The sequence below is a fragment of the Coffea arabica genome, chromosome 5e (assembly GCF_036785885.1).
Source record: "Coffea arabica cultivar ET-39 chromosome 5e, Coffea Arabica ET-39 HiFi, whole genome shotgun sequence".
Lineage (NCBI taxonomy): Eukaryota > Viridiplantae > Streptophyta > Magnoliopsida > Gentianales > Rubiaceae > Coffea > Coffea arabica.
The window spans coordinates 2,042,683-2,064,367 of NC_092318.1; the positions used below are offsets into that span (position 1 = coordinate 2,042,683).

General features: G+C 34.5%; 1 protein-coding gene and 1 long non-coding RNA gene across 4 annotated transcripts; one reads left to right on the top strand and one right to left on the bottom strand.

Annotated features, from left to right (window-relative positions):
• Positions 1–2,217: 2,217 nt before the first annotated feature.
• Positions 2,218–6,420, bottom strand: LOC113722717 (uncharacterized). Of its 2 annotated transcripts, XR_011814026.1 has the most exons (5): positions 6,162–6,420; positions 5,739–5,813; positions 4,874–4,928; positions 2,844–2,909; positions 2,218–2,467 (listed from the first exon to the last, which is right to left on the bottom strand). It is a non-coding gene; the product is annotated as an uncharacterized lncRNA (long non-coding RNA). The 2 variants fall into 2 exon arrangements; XR_011814025.1 differs by lacking the exon at positions 2,218–2,467 and having other exon boundaries at positions 2,717–2,909.
• Positions 6,421–12,686: 6,266 nt separating this feature from the next.
• LOC113722724 (DNA repair protein XRCC2 homolog) lies at positions 12,687–20,595 on the top strand. 2 transcript variants are annotated; one of them, XM_027245976.2, is made up of 9 exons: positions 12,687–12,928; positions 13,053–13,206; positions 13,774–13,880; positions 14,696–14,766; positions 15,997–16,059; positions 17,568–17,705; positions 19,013–19,070; positions 19,663–19,699; positions 19,938–20,595. In XM_027245976.2, exons 1-9 carry the CDS (start codon positions 12,743–12,745, stop codon positions 20,000–20,002), a joined length of 879 nt encoding a protein of 292 aa, XP_027101777.1. In that variant the 5' UTR covers positions 12,687–12,742; the 3' UTR covers positions 20,003–20,595. The 2 variants fall into 2 exon arrangements, with proteins under 2 accessions (XP_027101777.1, XP_071904373.1); XM_072048272.1 differs by lacking the exon at positions 19,663–19,699 and having other exon boundaries at positions 12,688–12,928.
• The last annotated feature ends 1,090 nt before the right edge of the window (positions 20,596–21,685 follow it).

The following is a 21,685-nucleotide window of genomic DNA, read 5'->3' on the forward strand; positions in this document are numbered from 1 at the left end:
ACAAATTAAAGCAGAAGTGTTTCATCAGATCCAAATGACGATGGAGGCTGATAGGCAAACAAATTTAATATGCTTCTGGGTTTACTCCCAGACCCAGTAATCAATCATGCTACTACTTCTCATTCCCCGTCCCCAGTCCCCACACCCATAGTGCCATAGAGAGAGAGAGAGAGAGAGAGAGAGAGAGAGAGAGGGAGGGAAGCGAAGATGAATGAAGGGGGAAATGGAAATAGAACTGGAAATGCACATTAGAGCATAGGCAGACATACCGGTAACCAGAAAAGCGATGGCGATGGCGGCTGACAGATGCGGCGAGCAACGGCGTCGGCGACGAGTGAGAGATTGAGAGTAACGGAGGTAGGGTTTAGAAGTCACTCGTTCGAACAGAGAAGAAGGGAGGAAGAGAAACTAAAGTCTGAAGCTTTTCTTTGCTTTTTCCCAACATTTTTTCTTTTTAGGTCTTTTACAATTATGTTATTACTTTTCTGCCCTTATGAAATTTTATTATAAAGAAGAGTATCTTGTAAATTCAGTATAAATTATATCCATAACGGTCATTTTATAATTATAATACATATATATTATTTAAATTATATATATTAATTATATATATTAATTAAAGAAGAGCTACTCGTCGAGCCTTAAGTCTCAAATTGCTGACTCGAACTCGACTCGACAATATACTCGAGTAGCTCGAGACTCGGCTCGAACTCGATTTGACCGAGTTCAAGCCAAGTCGTTGACCGAGCTACTCGCAAGCTGCTCGATATTGGCTCGACTCGCGTACATCCCTAGTATAGTGTCATAATAAAAAAAGAGTGAATGACATAGTAATGGATAAGAAGGAGTTTCATTAAAAAGGATGCAAATTCATCTGTGTGGATATTATTTTTTGGATAGAGATACTTATTAAATCATTTGTTGAAATGAGGTATAAAAATTGGATTAGTTATTTTGTAATATATATTTGGATTTACTAATATGCGTATTTGGTTATGCACATATGTATATTGTGTGGGTCAGAATAATTGGATATTTGATTTATATTTAATTTCTAAATTTTGTTTGAAAGAACTATAAGGGAAGGACTAAATTTACACCCTTATATACTAAATCCACATTCTATCGGCTTATTATATAAAGACTTTTTAAAGTATTTAATTAGTTGTTCACATAACAGAAAGAAGAATAGTATTATGTTTTCTTGCATCAGGATACTCAGTTCACGCTGCCGCATCAATAGCTACTAATTAGTAACTACTTAAAAATAAAAGAAACCTTTGGGTAAAAAAAGAGAATAAAAGAAGGGGAAAAAGGGAAAAGGATACTCTATTATAATAATAACATTATTATAAAAAAGCAACAACCTTGTAAAAAAAGAAAATACTGTAGTTTAAAAAAAAAAAGAAATCGGCAAGTGTTTTTCTTTCCCTAGAAATACTTAATTTCTACAGCGTTATTTTTCATTAATTAGCTACTAATAAAGAAAAAGGGAAAAAACAACGTAACAACGCAATTTTATATTCTACTATAATAATAGTATTATTATTGTTGAAAAAAAATGGCAACTTTGGGAAAATTACTTTAAGTGAAAAAATATCGTTAGTATAAAAAAATGTAAGCATGGGATTTGAATTTAGGAAACTTAATTCCTACAGCCTTATCAATAACTACTAATTAATAACAATTTATTAAACACAACAGCACTATTCCATAATCTACTATAGTAATATTATTATTAGTATAAAGAAACTGAAACCCTAGGAAAATAACAAATATTGTAAGTAAAAAAAAGAAAAAAAATTGGCATTGGATTCGATGTCAAGTTAGCTAATTTATGTGACATTATCAGAAAGTATTAAAAAAAATAACCACTTAAAAAAAAGAAGAAAGAAACAATGTGATGGAAAGAAAACACCAAATATTGCTAGTACCAAAAATAAAATAAAAAGTAAGCATGGCATTTGAACTCTGGAGAGTTAATTCCAGCAGCCTTATCAATAACTACTAATTAATAACTATTTATAAAAAATTGTTAGCTAAAAAAATGAGTAGACATGGGATTTGAATTTCAGAATGCTTAATTCCTAAGATTGAGTAAAAGAAAGGGAAAAAAGAATGAAAAAAAGGAAAGGAAATATAAAAATAGCAATCTTGGGATACAAATTAAGGATGATGTTAGAACCAAACCTTATATTATATTATAAAAATTAAGGATGATGTTATCTAATAGTGTGATATATTGTTGAAACCAAAAACTTGATAATCCGAGAAACACATAATTCAGATGAAAATGATAGAACTCTCACAGAAAACAAATACAACAAAGGAATAATCAAATAAGTAAAGAGACCAATCAATCTTTAGGCCATTGTTGCTGCTCTCTATACATTTGCGTGAGCATTGTTTATTTTACTTCTACCATGAATGACGAAGCCTTGACCGCAGATGTGCAGATACTTGGAGCCTGGTTCAAAAGATATATTTTGGATTTGTTACTAGGCAGATTGTTTACCATTAAGATTCTAGCTCTTTTTCCATTCAGTTTTACAACGTATTTTTTACCATTATTACATTCAAAAAGATTATAATTCCTTTTTAATTAGATTTTTTGGCAATTTTATTTTTATTTTTTTTTGGATTGTTATTGGATCACATGTTTCTCATGTATTCGTATATACATATAGTGCATCAAGAGATAAGTGATGTAGCGGTGTATCATAATACTTGCTTTCATATCATAGTTACTATTTCTGAATTAACATCAATTTGAGTAACAATAGTTCTTTAACCGAGCGAATTTAAAAAATTGAAGCAGCTCAGGTTTTGTTAACTGCCTGTACCAGTGTGGATTTATCACCATCTTTGGTGCTTCTTTTTGTGCACCCTTCCATTGTCATGCTTGAAGGCTGGAAACAAAGGGAAAATGGAGACTTTAGGCAGGGATTCTCTTTAAGAATTGAGAAAATAAAAGACCCACAAAAGAAAGACAACTATAAATCACACTTAGCAACTATAATCTTCTCCACGTCACAATACAAGAGATTGAAAATTCCTGGTAAGTTCTAATATTTTGCCAACTTCATAAAAATCATAAAAGGCTTGCTGCCTAGAGAAAAGTCCTGTTTATCAAGTGATGCTAAAGCCAGCCAAAATCCTTTCAATTCAAAGAACTATGAAACAACATTAAAAAAATAAAATTTTAAAAAATTCCAGGTTTAGAAACATTATCAGCTGACCAGCTCAGTTAGATTATAACAAACGGTTTGAATAGATTCATTAGGCATCTCAAAAAATTGATGGAATTTCAAAAAAAGGTTCAACAGTCAAAAGGGTAAGAAGCATCCATTAATCAACCTAAAAGGTACAATAATACAATCCCATAATTTACTGAAAAAATAAATGTTAGAGCTCTCTTGGAGCACCTGAGAGTGACAAATATCAGCAAAAAGTAGTATTATGTTATCTTCAGAAAATTCCATTAATCAACTTAAAAGGTACAATAATACAATCCCATAATTTACTGCAAAAATAAATGTTAGAACTCTCTTGGAGCACCTGAGTGACAAATATCAACAAAAGGCAATATTATGTTATCTTTAGAAAATGACATCAAAAGTAATCTCCAAGTATCATAAATGTTCCCCAGCATAGAAGTAGACTATTCTTGGATGAGTTATACTATAATATACATGTAAGACACAAGATGCAAGTATCTTAGGGAAGGAATTCCATTGACTTCTCTTACTTATAGCAATTTGGTAATGCAAATATAGCTATTTTATTAATTCCATTTTTCTATACGGTTAGACAGAATCAATGATCAGAGACTCATGGCACTTACAAACAGGAGTTGCAAACATATTTTTTTAAGCTTGCACAGATTTTGTTTAATCAATCGCAAATTGCCAATGGCTTAAATGGATGTTCAAACATCTAGGCATTAACACAAGGCAAATATTAAAACACTAAATAAGTAGATCATTTACCATGAATTAATTCCCGTTACTTGCCTAAAACAACTCTAACAATTTTAGTCCATCCATTGCCAAGTATATTCCACGCTTGCATACGATTTCTAAATTTCAAATTATCCCATCCAATAAGAAAAAATTTGACCATCCAAATTGAAACAATCAGATCAGTAAAATTATGCTAGTCCTTGTAATTTAGCGAAAATTGACATAGGGTTGAAAGCAATTGGTTAGCTTGTACAGTTTAGATTCATGGAATATATAACTAAGAAGTTTTACCAAGAGATTTATCGCATTTTGTACTACTAAACTGTACCATGAAAGCCAGCCAAAAGGTACGAAGAAGGGAAGAAAAAAGCTCCATTGAGAATAAAAAAAACCTCTTGAATGGCAGGAAAAAAGAGAAGAAAAGCCATTTTGGTGGTGAACTAACTTTACTATAATTTATATTATATCCTCAAAATGTCATCCTATCAGATACACAAGCAAATCCCCTCAGAACAAAATTAGCAAAATTTTAATGAAAAACTTGTACTCTAGCAAAAGAAAAATGAAAAGGCAAAATTTATGCAAAGACATGAGGAAAAGGCACTTAGAAACAATAATCTAGAATAATGGAAATCCTTGATGACTTACAATGCTTTTGGTCATTTGTGGCTGGAAACCAGCAACTAAATACACACAGAACTATCAAAAACAGATCCAACATTTAATGGCATAGAGATGCAAAGCAAATAAAGAAATCAGGCATTCTCCTTAATGAATGGAAAAGGAAGCTCATGAAAGAGCATCCAAGTAATGAATAACCAGGAAAATCACAATCAAAACTTGATTAAAAAATATAAAAGATCACAGTGCATTAAAGTAAACTTTTTGTTAGTGAATGAAATAAAATATACCATATCTTAGAGTATTGCAGCAATGTTGAAGAGGAAAAAGCCCAACTTTCTCCACCTGCAATCACAAAAAAAAAGTAAATTTTAGATGAGTAAAAAGGGAAGAAAACAATGAAGAGAATATCAAATGTACAAAAAAAAAAGTTCACAATGCATAAGCAGCAACTTTTGAACTATCGATAGATGATAACGATCATGATGTCTGCAAAACATGACACAGAAACTATTAGACACCCAATTTCCAAATTGAAAGTATCTAGGTTCTTAACCTTCCCCATTGGAGAAATTTATCAAATAACACAATCATCCACAATGTTAAAACAGTTAGGCAGATAAAACATTGAGAAATTTATCCGAATAATAAAAAATAATTGCACAGCATAAACATAGTGAGGCAAACAAAAGATTAAACAGATTACACCAATTACTCCAACATCGTAACTCATTAGATTCAGTTCCACTGCCCGCTTAACATAAACTTTCACATTATCAATTAAATTTCAGAAACATTCAATTGAACTTGCTCCAATCAATAAAGTGAAAAATTCATGCTTTTAAAATTTCAATTGTCCTGTTTCCCGTAACTACTACATCCAACCATCCAACCTAAGCAAAAATTTTCAGCTTTCAACACCCAATTTGATGACATCAACAATTAGTAATATAGGAAACGTCTCTTTATAGTTATTGTAGAAATAGGGATGGAATTTGATTACAACTTAAATCATAAAGAGGGAAAATGGGATAAGTAAGAGGCGTAGTAGTAAAAGTAAAGATTAAAAAACCCCCAGTTTTGGAGTTTCAAAAAAAAAGGGGACAAATCAAGGGCAAAAAAAAAATGGCACTGATATAAAAGACAAAGTATTACCTCTTCATGTGCTAATTCCACTGTCAAAGTTTATGAGCAAGAAGGCGGAAACACCCAAATGGATTTTGTGGTTCACTGGCATATCATTAATATAAAACATCATAAAAAATGAAAGATAAAGTAATTACACGGATTTCTTTTTACTTCTAGCCAAAACAAACGGAAAACATTAGACACAAAAAAATAAAAGAAACAAAATAAGGGTTTTCTAACAAAAAAAATAAAAGAGAAATATTCAATAACAATAAAACGGAACAAAATAAGAAAATTTGAACAAAAACAACCATGTAACAGTCAGAAACTTGTGAATGGGAAACAGGAGATGAATCTGAGGAAGAAGAGTACAATGGGGAACAGAGGTCTTCTAGAAGTGCAAAAAAAAAAAAAAAATTTAACACAAATCTGCAAAGAAAAAAAGATTACCTTATTAGTCTTGCTGCCTGAGAAAGAGGAAGATGGCAAAGGAAAAGAAAAAGAGAGAGAATGACGAAAAAAGGAAGAAATGAAAAGAGAACCAGAAGAGACTGAGGGGGAAGAGAGAAATAAAAGCACATGATTTCTAGCACACGTTTTCTGGCATAGGGTTTCAGGTGGTTTGGAAAATAAAAGGGAACAAAACCGATACAAGATTTACAGGACCAACAAGTCAACAACCATGGTGCACGTGATTTCTACATGAAGAAGGACGAAAGACCAACAACAAATTCCACCACCCATTCCCACTTTATATATAAGTTCTTTATAGTACAATACTACAAAGTTAATTAGTGGCTAAATTGCCAACCAAATAATATACTTAAAAAAAATAAAAGATTAGGATCCTGTGTTCCACCTCCCAATTCTACCTTCGGTTTTACCCATTGACATTTAGCCACGTATTCAATCTTTTCTTTTTCTTTTTTTTTTTGGTTTGGACAAGCTTTTACTTGTAGTCGTAGTAATTTAAAAATCAATGTACCGTACAACAATCGTTTACTGAAAAAGCACACTGGAAGTAGAAGTGGAATAGTAGAAATCTACCAAACCAATATTGAGAACGCTACGGCTTTCCGGTTCCGGGGGCGGCCATTCTCACTAAATCTCATTAGGAGGAGAGAAGATCATCATCAAGTTCTCGTCTGAAATCTGTTTCTTCACCCCTTTCATGGGCGGGGGCCAGAATGAAAGCTTCCCAGTTGGCGGCTAGGGTTTCAGCATTGAGAGTGCACGAGCATTCATCAAGCTAAATGCACAAAATTACAACACCCTAAAATTGTAGTAAAACATGATGCATCTTTACATCAAGTTTCACTTCAAGCTACGGTTGATTATTATTATTATTATACATAAGAACCAGGAATTCGAACTCAAGAACTTCTTAAAATAAATATCTGCTCTCGTCTCCATACGAAGATTCAAGATAAAAACGCAACACACAACAGGAGCAGAAAATGCAAGTCATGAATTTTGCACACAAATAACGAAGTAAATAGGCACTCTACAATCTCGGTGGGCAAGACGCGCTTTCATGCATTAAAATAACAAAACGTTAATGAGAACTTGAATCCAAGCACACAAGAGATTGTGCAAATCATACGCCTTTCCGCAAATCCCCGACCAAGTATCACGCATTACACTGGGAGCTAGCACGGGCAGCAGCATTGACTGACGTTCAGCAAAGATTCAGCCTGAATACAATGGGGAGATCATTACGGTCAGGGTTTCTAAAGAATACATCCATGTTCTGCATCTGCAGTTTCAATTAAAGGTATAACATCTATTATGCACGCAAAGAACCATCAATGTGAACTCTCCTTTAATAGCTGCGGTTTGCCAGACTGAACAAATAAAGATTATTACAAGAAACTAGAAATTAACTGCATTTTATGACATAAGTAAAGCTCCTAAAACACCCGAATGCACATGTTAAATTGCATACCTCAATAGCATAGCATATCATGTTTAAAATGATATCATTAATTTCATAGGTGCAAATGTTTTAGTTTCCATGTTATCTAGCCCCAAGGACACGATGCTCGAGATAAAGAAGAAACAAGTTTTTTATCGAAATAAATCTTATTTACATTAACAAGATGTTAGGAAATTGGCTTAATTTCTTTTAGGTAGATTTCTTGTTTTGTGTGGAAGTAACTAGTTTTCTAATTGGTTTTAGTTATTTGAAGTAGTAGTCAAGTAAAACCCTATTTAACTAGATGCTATTTCCTACTCTATATGAGTTTAGGAAATAGTATTGGTTTCCAATTGTTATTTGATTTTTTTGGCAGTAATGTCCTCTATAAATAGGTGGGTTGGCATGCTACACAAGACACACACAAAGAGAAATACAAGGGCACACAAGTGGGCATCATGTAGTCTTATACATGGGGTGTGAGAGAGGCTTCTTAAGAGATGAGAGATGGTATACAAGGGTTGGAATTGGGTTCAAGTTGTATTCTTGTATAGGGTTTTCCTCTCATAATAAACAACAGGTTTCTCTCCGTGGACGTAGGCTCAATGGTGGAGTCGAACCACGTTAAATATTGTGTGTCGTCTATCTTTCATACTTGTGGCTTGTTTCTCATTAAATTGTTGTGCACTTGATGTCTCAATAGTTGTTTGTTTCCCGCTTGGATCCTAACAAATGGTATCAGAGCCGATGGTTCGGCTGGGCAGTGACTCCAGGATAAAAAGCCAATGGGAGTGGTAAGGCGTGGCTTGGATAAGAGCGGGGAAAAAAAATCATGCAGACCTGCAGTGAAGTAAGGGCATGTGGGCTCTTGAGTAAGAATCGTACACTCCAGATTGAAGTGGGTTTGATGGAGTGGATGGGTTAGGGAGAGAGGTCCGATGTGGAAGAGATTCACAATTGAGGGGGAGATTGTTGGGATATCAAGTGTGAATCAATATCCCACATTGGAAAGAGATAAGTAGAATGAGGAACATATAAGTGGGAATGATCCATAGACCCAATGTCTTAAGGTTTTGGGTTGGATGTGGTGTCAAACCCATGGTTGTGGTTTCCATTCTAACTCATGGTTAAATTCTCCCCGAATTTGGCTCTCTCAGAGCCCAACACAAGAAAAGAAGAAACAAGTTTACAATTCCTCAAGCTAGTCCACAAAGAGAGTTCTGCGAGTCAAAATATCTGAAACCATAAGCTAATTCTTGAAAAAGAAAATCAAAAAATAATTGTAGAAAGTAAACGTATATGCCACCGGTGTGATTAGAAGAACAGAATCTCGTAATCACCACTAATACCGCCAATGCCACCGGAAGAAGAACTCAGGGCAGCGGCAGCGGCAGCTCTTTTTTTTCTTTCTTCCTCGTACTCTGCATCATCTGTCGGCAACTCATACCTATATACAGGGCACGAATTTCTCGACCCCAACCACGGTATGATACAATCCCCATGATACCCATGTCCACAAGGTAATTTCTTTACCATTTCTCTAACACCAACTATATCTTTACATACAGCACAAGCCAATGCCTCCAGTTCTGACTTAATCTCCGTGATTTCTAATGCTTCTACAGAAGCTTTTGATGCGGGAGGCGCTCCTCGCCACCCACCGCTATCAATTTCGGCCAGGTTTTGCTGCAATGCTTCATAGCCCGCCGCATCTATGTAATCGACTGGATTCCCAATATACCATTCTCCTTCAGGCACGGCCAATCGAAACTCAATTGAGTGGTCCTCAAGTGGTGCAGCGGCAGGCATGCTCGTCGGCAACTGACTGGGAGTAGGAAGAGAAATCCCAGGGAGAGTGCTTGGATTTTTTATTCTTTTTAGCTGGAGAAATTGATATTTCGTCTTCCTCCTCGTTAACGGTGTTGTTTTTCGCTTCTCCGTTTTCTTCGCTTGAGTCGTCCTTACTGTCGTCGTGCTCGTACTCGATTTCCTCATTGCTCGGGGGTTCAAACAAGAAATCTGAAGCCATTGAGTGGCGAAATAACGAGAACAAGCAACATGCTTCATCATCACAGCCACCTAATCCTCGGGAAGGAAAGAACAAAGAGAAGGTGGGGAAGCTGTCCAAGGACTGTGAAGACACAGTAAATTTTGAGTGGGAATAGCCTCAGGGTCTGGCCGAAAAGGGAAAAAGAAGCGGGCAGAAAGCAGCACAATAGCAAAAACAAGCGGAAGGAAAGACAAACGAAGGAGAGAGGAGAGATAAAATCAGGTGCAACCAAAGCAAATTTTGGAGCGGAAACAACACCAATCTGTGGCCGAAAAGAAGCAGGTTGGAGTGGGTAGAGATGAAGCTGATGAGTGGGTAGACAGGAGGTTGATGAAGCGGAAAGAAGAAAAGACAGTACAGAACCAGAAGGAAGGAAAGACGAGATGAAGGAAGGGGAGGGAAAAATCTGGTGCAACCAAGCTTAGCTGACAACCAATCATCTTGCGCCACATCACCAAAAAATCAATCCCCTCTCGCCATGTGGACGACGACGACGCCGACGTGGATCCCCGGCTTTCACACTTAGGGTCTGTTTGATAACATAAAAAAGTGCTGAATCTGAATTTTTTCAGACATTCAGATGTTTTGAGTGTTTGATAAATAAAAATCTATTTGTTGAACTTGTTAAGTAATGCTGAACCTGTGTGTATTTTTTTCAGCACAAGAATCCTAACTGAATGCTTAATTCTGATAAGAATCAATAGAATTACTTCAATTACCTTATTTTATCTACCAAATCTACCCTTATTTGTTAATTATGTTCAAAATTCTGATTTAATTAAATAATCTAATATTCTCTATCTAACGATTTTTAGTTTATCTTTTCTCCCTTTTTAATGACTTTCACATCTTCTCCATACTCCTTATATAATATATTTCATCTTTTATATTAATTTGATTTAAAAATAAATATTGTCATTTTCATACCTTATAATTTTAAACTAATTAAATCATATATTCTATTTCTTTTTTGAATGAAAAGATATAAGGGCAAAATTATCAAATTAAACTTATTAAGCATTCAGGTATAAATATTTATCAAACAGTATAAATAGGTTTAGCATTAAAATTCAGACATTCATATATTTTTTTCAGTGCTTAAAATTCAGCAAATTAATTGTTTCAGTATTCAGATTTCAGAATTCAGATTTCAGAATTCAGACTTCAGAATTCAGATTCAATTTTATCAAACGGAACCTTAGTCTATATGGTTGATAAGTTACATGGGATAACTTTATCAATTTACATATCATTACCTCTCAGTTAACAAGTATCGCTTCAACTTCCGACACAAAAGGAGTTCTTTGACTATATATATACACGTACACACATGAAAATTTACGTTAATGGGAGTGAATTTTACTATATCTAAGCCTACGTACAGAACATAAAAATAATTTTAAATCCTAAGGGGTCAAAAGTTTAAATTTTTAAAGAGCATTTTTAACCATTTTCAATTTTCTTTGGGAGCAAAACCCAATTCTGTAAGACTATTGTTTGACTTTTTTTTTTTGGGGAAACGTTAGAAGATATATTGATAGGGAAAATCGCCATTTTAGTCCTTAAACTATTGCACTTATGCCAATTTCATCCCTCAATGTTGTTTTAGCCTAATTTAATCCTTTAACTTAAATTTGGTGTCCAATTAGATCCTTTCATGGTGGTGCAACCAATAAAAATCTCTCCGGCATAACATCACCGCCCAACTATGGGCAATCTAGGAACTACAAAGTCAGGGCGAATGTTAGATATAAGAAAAATGGATTTCCATTATAAGGGAAAAAAACAAATTTTTCACTAACTTGGGGAAGAAAACAGAAATTGTCAAAAAGAACCTGCAAAAGTGTCTTCTCCACCAAAGCATTTTACCACCGAATCATATGTATTCTCTTCTTAACAAAAAAATCTTCATCCATTACTGCCATTAATCATCAACAAAAACCTTTCCTTAAGCATCACTGCCTTCTCTTGTTTTACATTTCTTTCTCAAATTCCATCGCCTTCTCACAAAGTTGGCAAAAATCAGAAAATTGATGAAGTTTCAATACGTAGAATCCATGGAATTTAATTCTCAAGGCTTCCAAACCCATGGAAGTCTCTAGGGAGATCGGAGATGAGACTTTTCTGTTGTCTCCCCAGAACCATGACCAGTCGCATCATAAAAAACATTGAGAAATTTGTTCAAGTCCTTTATCTACCCTCCAGTAAATAGAGGTTCAAAAACTTCAAATGCCTCTAGCGCAATTTTGAGGGTTGCAGACCAGAGACCATGGTGGTTCATGCCACTGACATTCTCTCAAGCATTTCATCTAACAGTTTTGGGCCCCTTCAACATATGCAATCTTGAATACATATTGAGCAAACAAAAAAAATGTTCACAAAAATATTCATAAAATGAGCTGCTTTGACGACACTCACACGGGCTTTTTTCCCAACAAAGGAATCCAATGAAATTAACAATGCAGCAACATTGGTAGAGAACTTATGGGAGTTAAAAGAGAAAATTGCGATGTCTCATTTGTAGAAATATTGACAGATTGAAAGAGGAGTCTTAGCTGCTTAGGTAAAATTAGCTACTAATTTGAGAGTTCCAAGAGAACCTCTTTGTTTCGAAAGTTCACTGAAGAAGATTGGTGAGGGAGTTGGCGATGACTCGTTGACCGGTGATAAATGGCGGTGGAAAATTTTTATTTTTCCCCAATTTAGTGTAAAATTTGTATTCTACCCCATTTGATAGACAGTTTTCAGACTTCTTTGTTTTAGCATATGGCATGACTTGTATTTCCTTTCTTGTCCTTGATTAGGTAGTGACTTTTGTGTTGGAAAAAGTTTAGTGGGCGGCGCTGCTGTAAAAGGATCTAATTAGATAAGAAATTTAAGTTAAAGGATTAAATTAGGCTAAAATAACATTGAGGGATGCAATTGACATAAGTGAAATATTTAAGGACTAAAGTGGCGATTTTCCCTATATTGACATGTAAGACTGTTGTTTGACTGCTTTTGCCTATATCTGTAGTTGTTCTTGACGTCTGGTCTTTACTCCTGTGTCGGTCTCCAAAACCGAAAATGGAGTCAGCAGTGAAAGATTGGATAAAAGCCGATGAAACAGCTAAAGAAATGCTCACTCGGCTCTTCACGGAGCGACCCTTTTTGCCACTGCCTCCGCCGCTTCACAAGCTTCCTCTCCGGCCCGGAAACGTCGTCGAGGTTGCCGGCCCTCCTTCTTCCGGTAAAACCCACATCTTAATGCAGGTAATTTATTAGAATTAGTTAATTAATGATCAATTAATTCTAGTTCTGCATTTCTTTTTTTGGGTTAAATCGTTAATATGTGAAAAACTATTTTCTTGAAATTTTTTTGTGAATTTTTTTTCAGGCTGCGATTAGTTGTATTTTGCCTAAGCAATGGAAAGGCGTCCAGTTTGGAGGCATGGAGCGGTTAGCTGTTTTTGTTGACTTGGATTGTCGGTTCGATGTTTTACGCTTTTCCCGATTGTTAAAGCACAAATTAATTCAAGCCAATAGCAACGGTAAGAAGTCATACGTTTCCATGTATTATTTCAGTTCATCTTTGCATAATGATTTTAGATGTTATATAAGTTTTGTTCTTTTCCAGTTGTTTGGTGGGGTTGTAATTATATGGCAATATAATGGGGATAAACAGAGCACTCCATTCTCATAATTTGGTGTTGAAATACGAAATGTTTTAAGAGAACAATGAGGAATTAAATTACAATAGGAACACATTTAATGTAATGTTTTACTAGAAAAATGTTCCATTTACAAACAGGGTAAAAATTTATTTCTTTTATTTTACTCCCAATGGGCCTGGATGCTAACCTCTATTCGTATTTGAAATTCCCGTACATGCAACATGCAATTAGGGCTGCTAGTGTGAAAAATCCTTTACATGTTAGTGTAGGAAAGGTTAATTGTGTTTCATTCCCAAAAAGAGACAGAAATGTGAAGATAGACAGGATATATGATTTGATAGATTTAATAACATGTACTACTTTGTTGTCTTCCTATAGCATGTTGGGGCTGGATGAATTTGAAACTAATTCAGTCTTTGGTGTTTTTTTTTTTCAATTACTCAGATACGAAGTCACAAACTCAATCTGATGAAGAATTATTTGCTGAGTGCATGAGACGCTTCTTATGCATCTGTTGTTACAATAGTTTAGAATTTCTTGCCACTCTTAAGGTGAGTTAGCAAATGGGAGTTCAACATTTTTGAGCTCCAAATAATACTCTCCTTGCTTGTTTTTTTCTAGTGGACTGAAGTTCATTTTTCTTGAGCAAGGAAGTTTTAGTACACAAAAAGCATGAGTTATTGCATCTTCCTGTTGCGATATTATCCTTGTGCTTTTTGAATTTTTGGAATCTTTTATGCTCACTTATGGTGGAACTGATACTTGAAGGAGGAGAGAATGTTGACTTAAAGTTTGCAATCATGCTTTGCATCTTTATGATGCTCAGGATGAAAAGGAATAAAAAAGAAAAAGACACTTCTGCACACGGAATTATACAATTTGGCCTTACTATGCAGAAAGTTACTTTTGCATACATCTGCACTTGGAATCATACACTTCTTTATAGTTGTCTGTCGTGGCGTAATTTGTTTTCACGTGTTTATACATTTTGGACTAAACTAGATTTTTAAAAGAAACTTATGCAAACTACTTAGTTACCAATAACATGCATTACAGAAAATAAATGACAGTAAACATTCATTTCTTTCTTGACGCCACTTATGTTTTGATCATTATTTTTTCATTGGAGTCTTGTTACATTTCTTGTAAGCTAAATGAATGATGTACTAACTCTTCTGAAGGTCCTTTGCATGTTTAAGTTCCTTTTCCATCAAGAAGTAGGTTACAAGCATAGATTTTGTTTTCAAAATTTGAGGATCAAAGATGTCTGTTTTGGTTACTTGTTCATGCACCTTTTCTATTTTATGGTGTTATAATGTCAAAGATATACAGTTTCAGTAATATTCTTTTGTTTTCTGCCCAGCAGACTATGAATAATCAACTTCAAAAGCAAAAGGATATACAAGGTGTTGGTGTTCATTTGCTTGTGTTGGACAGGTTTGGCCAAGAATCCTAATAGCAAGTATATGCTTCTTTGCTCCCAGGCTCTCATCTTGGTATAACATCCTTAGTTTAATTCTTTGAAGAGTTTCTCACAATGCTTCACTGGTTTAATGAAGGCCACAACTCTAAACAAAGTAAAACAGCAAAACCAAGTTTGCATGACTGGCATAATGTTTTAGACCAATTTTTGTTAGCAATTATTGCAGAAAATTTAACATACTTGTCTGTGCAAGTAGAACTATCTACAGGCTTTGGGCATATATGTGACTCCATTGGGTTTGGGATGCTCATAGGGACCTGTCATCTAGCTTGTGAAATTACATTAAGCTCTTCAAAAAATGTTGATCTTTTTCTTTATGCCCCCTTAAATTGCTTAATATCATAATATTTAGATAATAAGTTCTTTAAAATGTTAGGCATGTAACTAGTAAATGGAATGTGATAACTTAATCATCCACTCCCAAACTGCATGGAGAAATTTTTTATCTTTATTGGAGCAAGTTGGTCTGCGATACTCTAGAAAATCTCCAACATTTCTTTCAAGTGTACTTTGTAAAAGAAGGAATTCAAGAAAAAAATCACTTAATTAGAACGCATGTCCCCCAAATACTTCCTGTAATCACTTAATCAGAGATGGACAAAAGAAGACAAAAAATGAAGGTGCTAGAGCCAACTGTGTGCTGTGAAGACTTCCTTTCCTTTTTAAGAATTATGTGCATGCACACATCCATAACTATGTGTATGTCAAAGTATCTGCGTCTAGAATATATCCGTGTACATAGATGATTGAACCACTATGTAGCATTTATGCATATTATAATTATGTGCATATAGAGTTTTTTTTTTAGTGTAATATCTATATATTGGCACTATATATTACAGGGTGTTTTACTGTGGTAGGTTACCTGTTAGGAAGTATCAGGTAGTCATTGTGTGGGAAACCAATTAAAATTTTCTTCATGTAAAATTTGGTAGTTTGATCCTTAGGGTATGCTGAAGTTTTTGTTGATTCCTATTGTCTGTATGAATAAGTACCATCTTAGCATCTGACCACGATAACGGCAAAAGCAATTTTTTTTTTTTTTTGCAGAATTTAAGTCTTAATTTCAAGTGGAGATATTTTATTTTTATTTTTATTTTTTTGGTATGAATGACCTTGTGGTTTCAGCTTACCCAAAACGTATTCTGTTTCTCAATATCTGTAATTTTCTTTATTATCACCAGCATTGGAGCTTTCTACTGGATGGATCGTGCTTTGCCATCACTACTTGTAGGAGGCAGCAACAGGTAAAAGACATAAGGATGATTTTTAATAGACCTGATGGATTAATATCTTCCCCTCTATATGCTTTGGGCTACTTTGGGCTATGCAGACACTTTTTAAGTGAAATAAAAAGTGGAGCTAGGATAAAAAGTAAAAACAGGAAGCTCAGCTGATGCCTGTTCATTGTCTATATTGTGAATTTAGTTGTAGAGATGTAGTTCCAATAGCTTAAGTCCCCATTCTGTTGGTTTTAGTAGAAACAAAGCCGTGGCTTAGCATTTCCTGTTCAATTTACTGTTATCATATTCATTTGCTTGTTAACATTGTTATATTCGATTAGTACTAAAATCCAGACTGGAGATTTTTGTTCTCCTTGCATTTGAATGGAGGAAGATAGAAGAAAACTATAAATTGAGGTTCGCCAATCAAGCATTAGCCATTCTCTCACCATTTTAAGTGTTGGTCTAATGTATACAACATTAACTTGAACATGTTTCAGCTAGGAAAATTTAGTGCCAAAAGTTTTTTTTAAAGATTTTATCAATAAGACTCACGGCTTAGTCTTTGGACATTGTCAATTTGCAAAAAATTATACCTAAACTTATACTTAGAATGGACTGTGGGACTTCTGGAGAAGAAGCACTTGAATCTAAAATAAACTGATGGCCTTGTAGCTTTCTTCTTTCTACTAGCAATTCCCTACCTCATTTATAAATTTGTACAATTCCCAGTTGTGGATTGCTTTAGACTTAGGGATGGATGTGTATTTGATTTTATTTTTTCATTGAACCATTCTTGCTATCCATTTATTCTACCAGCAATACATGCAAGTTCCTACTCTTCCTTTTCATCACCCATTTCCCCTCACTGTCATTGTCTATGGTTGAGCCACTCAGTCCTTGTTTCACTTTTGCACTCAATGAGAATTGATTATTTCAACTGTGGACTCAATGTTACTGAAGGTATTCCAGAAGCCTAGAAGCGTATGCATGTGGAAGTTTGCATTTAAGACACTCGTGAACATTTGTTCTGCTATTTCAGAATGTTTTGCAGACCCAGAAAATGGTGACAGGAGTGAATGGCAATAGACCTTTAAACTAAATGGTTTTAGATTGTACATTGGTAGGAAATATAATATTTCCTTATTCTTTTTTTTTAAATTTTTTATTAAGTTCTCAATACTAATAAGGTTGCCTTTCCAATTCTGTGGTTGTGTACTTCTCTGCTGTTACCATTGTCCATTGCATTTTGGGTTAGATTGCATTACCTTTTCACGTCCATCTTTATATCAATGAACATTTTAAGCTAGCACATCTCCTCTAAATGTTTTCTGTCATTTGCATTTCAAACAACAGTCACTCTTAAGCTTTAAAAACATTTGCTCCTTTCCTTTTCACGTTATTGGTTAACATGTGCCTTATTGTTTTCTTACTGATACGCGCTCTGTATGTTTCTTTTCTACCTGGTTTTCTAGTTCTATTGCTTCAAGGCCTTAACTTGTTTGGCATTGTGCAACATCTCCGTATCTTAGGAAAAGCCTTTCTCTTCAAAGTGTGATGGAAAATGTGGTTCAGGATCTTCAGAAGCTTCTCTTGGTGCATCCGTTGCTTGTTTTAGCTACGAAGAACTCAATTTCTGGGGACAAATCTACAGCAGATGAACTTATGAGGTTGTTGCTTGGATCTCAGATGAGTCCTTTTTTACGTCACATTTGACAGCACTGATCTTGCATATAGACAGCAGAATAACATGGTTGCTTTGATCCAATCAAAATTTTAGCAACACAACTTATCTCACTTGAAGAAGAGGTGGAGAAGCTTGAGCTCGAAATTTCTTGTATGATGACAATGGATAACCAAAGGACAATCTATTAAAATGTGTTTTCAAAGGACGTTTACTCTAATTAATTCCATGTTGCTATATTTTACCACAAAATAGAGAAATTTCATCAAAACCATAAAATATGTGAAATGTCTTTATTCCTTTCATCGTCATTTTAATCCCACTTGGAGTGGCTAAAAGTATATGGTTTCTTGTCTTTTTGTTAGAGTTGCTCTGGAATAGCTTTGTTTAGGGCAATTATCTCAATTAGTTATGGCAAGTTCTTAGGGATGTAGGCTTAGAGGATAAGTAGAAGTTTAGGCTTGAAGATCTGGGATTAGCAGTCCGAACATTTGAGGCACACCTTATATAAAGAGTTGACTCTCTCTGTCTCTCTATCTCTCTCTGGCTTTAAGATTTGGGATTATTTTGAAGTGCACATCATATAAGAAGTCTCTCTCTCTCTCTTTCACTCTCTCTCTGTCTATATATATATATATATATATATATTTTGAGGCACAACGTAGATAAGAATTTGACTCTCTCTCTCTCTGATTCTCTCTGACCATGAGATTGCCTGGCACAACAGGGGTGGTTTGAATGGTGGCAAGATTGGTTGACTTTTGATAATCATAGCGCACAAGAATTCTTAAGGAATTACTTTTGTAAGTTCTTGGTGTTAATTTAAATACAAGATGGAAGGAACAAAAAGAAAAATTGCAGGGCATTGTGCTCAGATCTCAATTATCATGCAACTCTTTAGTAAGTTTAAGAGCTATTAGGTACCTGCAATGGTAATGAAATATAACATAGCTTCTAATAGGCTTAAAGGGCTGAACCTTATGTCTGTTAACTCTTCTTCAGAGGGTAAAATCTAGTACTTGAATCATTGATCTGAGATTTGTTCAATGTTCTGGGAATGAAATCTGTTTTCCGCAACTCGAACCTAAATCAGGTAACAGGCATAAGAAAAGATGTTTGTTACCATAAAGGAGAAGGCACTTGGAATGTGCCAGTTGCAATTGTGTTTCTGTACTGCTACTTGTTGAAGTAAATTTTTTTATTTATGATTTTTTACTTGAGCTCCTTGGATTTTTTTTTCCCAACCTGGGTTGTCTAAGTCTATTTTATTTCCCTGGTTTTTCCATCTCACAGGAATACAAGTAGTGGTCCTCGGCCCAAACATCGCGAATATATGCCTTCAGTCTGGCAGGTACTATTTGTATTGATATTTTTAATTCAAGTTTTTCAGTTAATGTACTAAATTTAAAAAAAAAACTAATCATGTTCATACAATTGGTAAATGTATATCTTATATCCACTGAATTTAGCTTGAATTTGTAATGCTATTGGACCGTGATGATTTAAGTTGATACAGGATGATTTGCTTGTTTTTTGTATTTGAACCACATTGTCACTTAAACTCTTAGAATTTGATTTCCTGATCCAGCAAAAGTACTCAGTAACCAACTTTTTCTCGATGGAAGGGCTTCTGAAAGTTGCTTCTTTTGAATGTAATCTGGCTTTTGAAAATGATGTTAAAAAGTAATATATATAATAAGTTCAGCCCAGGAGTCGCTGTTATGTAACTTTTGTTTCTTTTAAATGTTTTTGTGTATGTAAGGGTGTGTACATGTCTATTACTGAATACTCCTCAAAATTCTCATCATGATGTTTGCAAGTGCATTATTTTTGCACATTCCCAGCAATATTAGTTTTGCACTTGTCAGCTACAAGTTCTCTTATCAGTAGTTAAAAGTTCTCTTATCAATACTACTAGCTTAACACATTTTTGGTTGCTGCAGTCCTTTGTTACTCACAGGATACATGTTGCAGCATCAGGTCTGAACGAAAGAAATGTAGCTAGTTCATGATTTTTGCTGCAACCATTTGAACAAAAAAAAATTCTTCAATTTTCCTAGTTTTCTCAGTTATGGATTTGAATGTTTTTATTCGTTGGTAAACTTTTCAGATAGATTCGTTATAAATGAAGTACGTGCAAGTTATAAGACATCCTTTTAGAATTTAATCTCAAACTTTCGTAGTGTTTGGCCATTAATTGCAATTCAAATAACTGCAGGATGGCTTTTTTCTCATATCATGAAGGCATTCCAGTGCAATTGCTTCAGTACTTTTGTGATGTGATGTTGATAGTTGAATGTGTCAAAGCATCATGGTATAGCATACCCATGATCTTATTGCAGATTCTTTTTGGACTCCTCCATTCTGGATCTTCTAGCTACTTGGTGGCCTGAGTTCAATTCGGATGTGTTTTCAAGAAGAAAAGAGATATATCTTCTATATGTAGTCCTTTGGAGATAATCCTGATTTCAACAACAAGAAGACGTGCCATCAGCATTCGATGTGATTTGGAGGAACGGTATAATGATCATCATACAAAAAGATTGGCATTATGGGACATGGAAGAGGTTTGGGATGCATGGCTATCATCGACTGGAAAATCCTCTGTTTGAACATGCTAGCGTTGGATGCTCAACAAGGTTCAACAAGTACGAAGACATTGTTTGTTGTTGCATCGACTTCGCCGTCCCCTTCCTGGGCTACATTCATTTTGAACTAATTTGATGTCTGATACATGTGCCTGGTTCTGTTCTAGGGGGCTTGTGTTTTGTAGAATGTGTACACATAAGTTTTAGTTTACAGTGATGAGCAGGACTATAGTCAGTTACACTTTGACATAATAATGGCGATAAAGCGATGTGATGTTAATCTTGTTCTTTCCGGCCTCCCTTAGACCTATATCATCTTGTATCTTGTTCAGCTTCAACATAACTGTTATTTTGTAACTACTGCTAATGTTGGTGTCAGAGCAGTTAATTTGGGCTAAATATCAAGTGTTGGCAGAAATGCATTTCCTACTTTAAGACAAGCATGTATGCATGTCCAAAAGGGAAGAGATTAGGCGGGTTTCTATGGTGCATTCACCCACCTCAATTAGACCTATGATAGCTATTTGTTGTAATAAACATGTTAAGACCATGCAATCCCATTGACAAAGATTCTGGTTAAACAAGGCATACCAAAACTACAGGCAAATTTATGTAGTAGACAACTGGACTTGCATTTTTTTGGGATAATATTAGAAACATTCCCTCATGTTTCTAAATATCACCTAGCAATCCTAAGGTTTTAAAAATATCACTTTCCTCCCTTCCTTTTGTTATTTATGTAACAAAATTTTGAAAAGCCCTAAACTACACTTGCTCACTAAATAAACATACTCGTAAATCACTTTGTTTACTCCCAAAAAACCATCAATTAAAAAACAATTTCTAATAGTACTACCACGTCACACTGTTATAGTCCATAAAAATATAAATTTGAAAAACAAAAAAGATATTTGCAAAGAAATACAGTAGCAGCAATTTAACTCTATGTGCTCCCAACTTCTTAGTCTGTGTCCAAACCTTTAAATTGTATTGATCATTATGAAAATCAACTCAAAATAAATAAAGAGATCATATCCTATTTTATCACAATCAGAAAAAGTAAAAGATAAAGAAAATTTAATTTACTATAATTTACAAATAAAAAATTGCATAGTCATCCAGGAAAAATGAGTAAGAGAGAATATTGAAAAAGGAAAAAGTGAAGAAAGTGACTTTTATTTCTTTTTCTTAATTTTTTGAGTTCCATTTATTTGATATGCAAATTATGTATCAAGTGAGGGTTAACAAAGTCTTTTACAATTACTAGGAGAGGTAAGTAATATTTATAAAACTTTAGGGATGTCAAGTAATATTAGGAGAAACCTTAAGGGAGGTTTTTGATATTATCTTTTTTTTTTTTTTTTGAGCGAGATTTGCT

Bases quoted from the DNA above. Each gene is read 5' to 3' on its own strand.
- LOC113722724 (XM_027245976.2), top strand. From the start codon at position 12,743: ATGGAGTCAGCAGTGAAAGATTGGATAAAAGCCGATGAAACAGCTAAA. The intron at 13,881-14,695 runs GTGAGTTAGCAA...TCTGCCCAGCAG, and splicing joins AATTTCTTGCCACTCTTAAG to ACTATGAATAATCAACTTCA. The intron at 17,706-19,012 runs GTTGTTGCTTGG...TCCATCTCACAG, and splicing joins ACAGCAGATGAACTTATGAG to GAATACAAGTAGTGGTCCTC.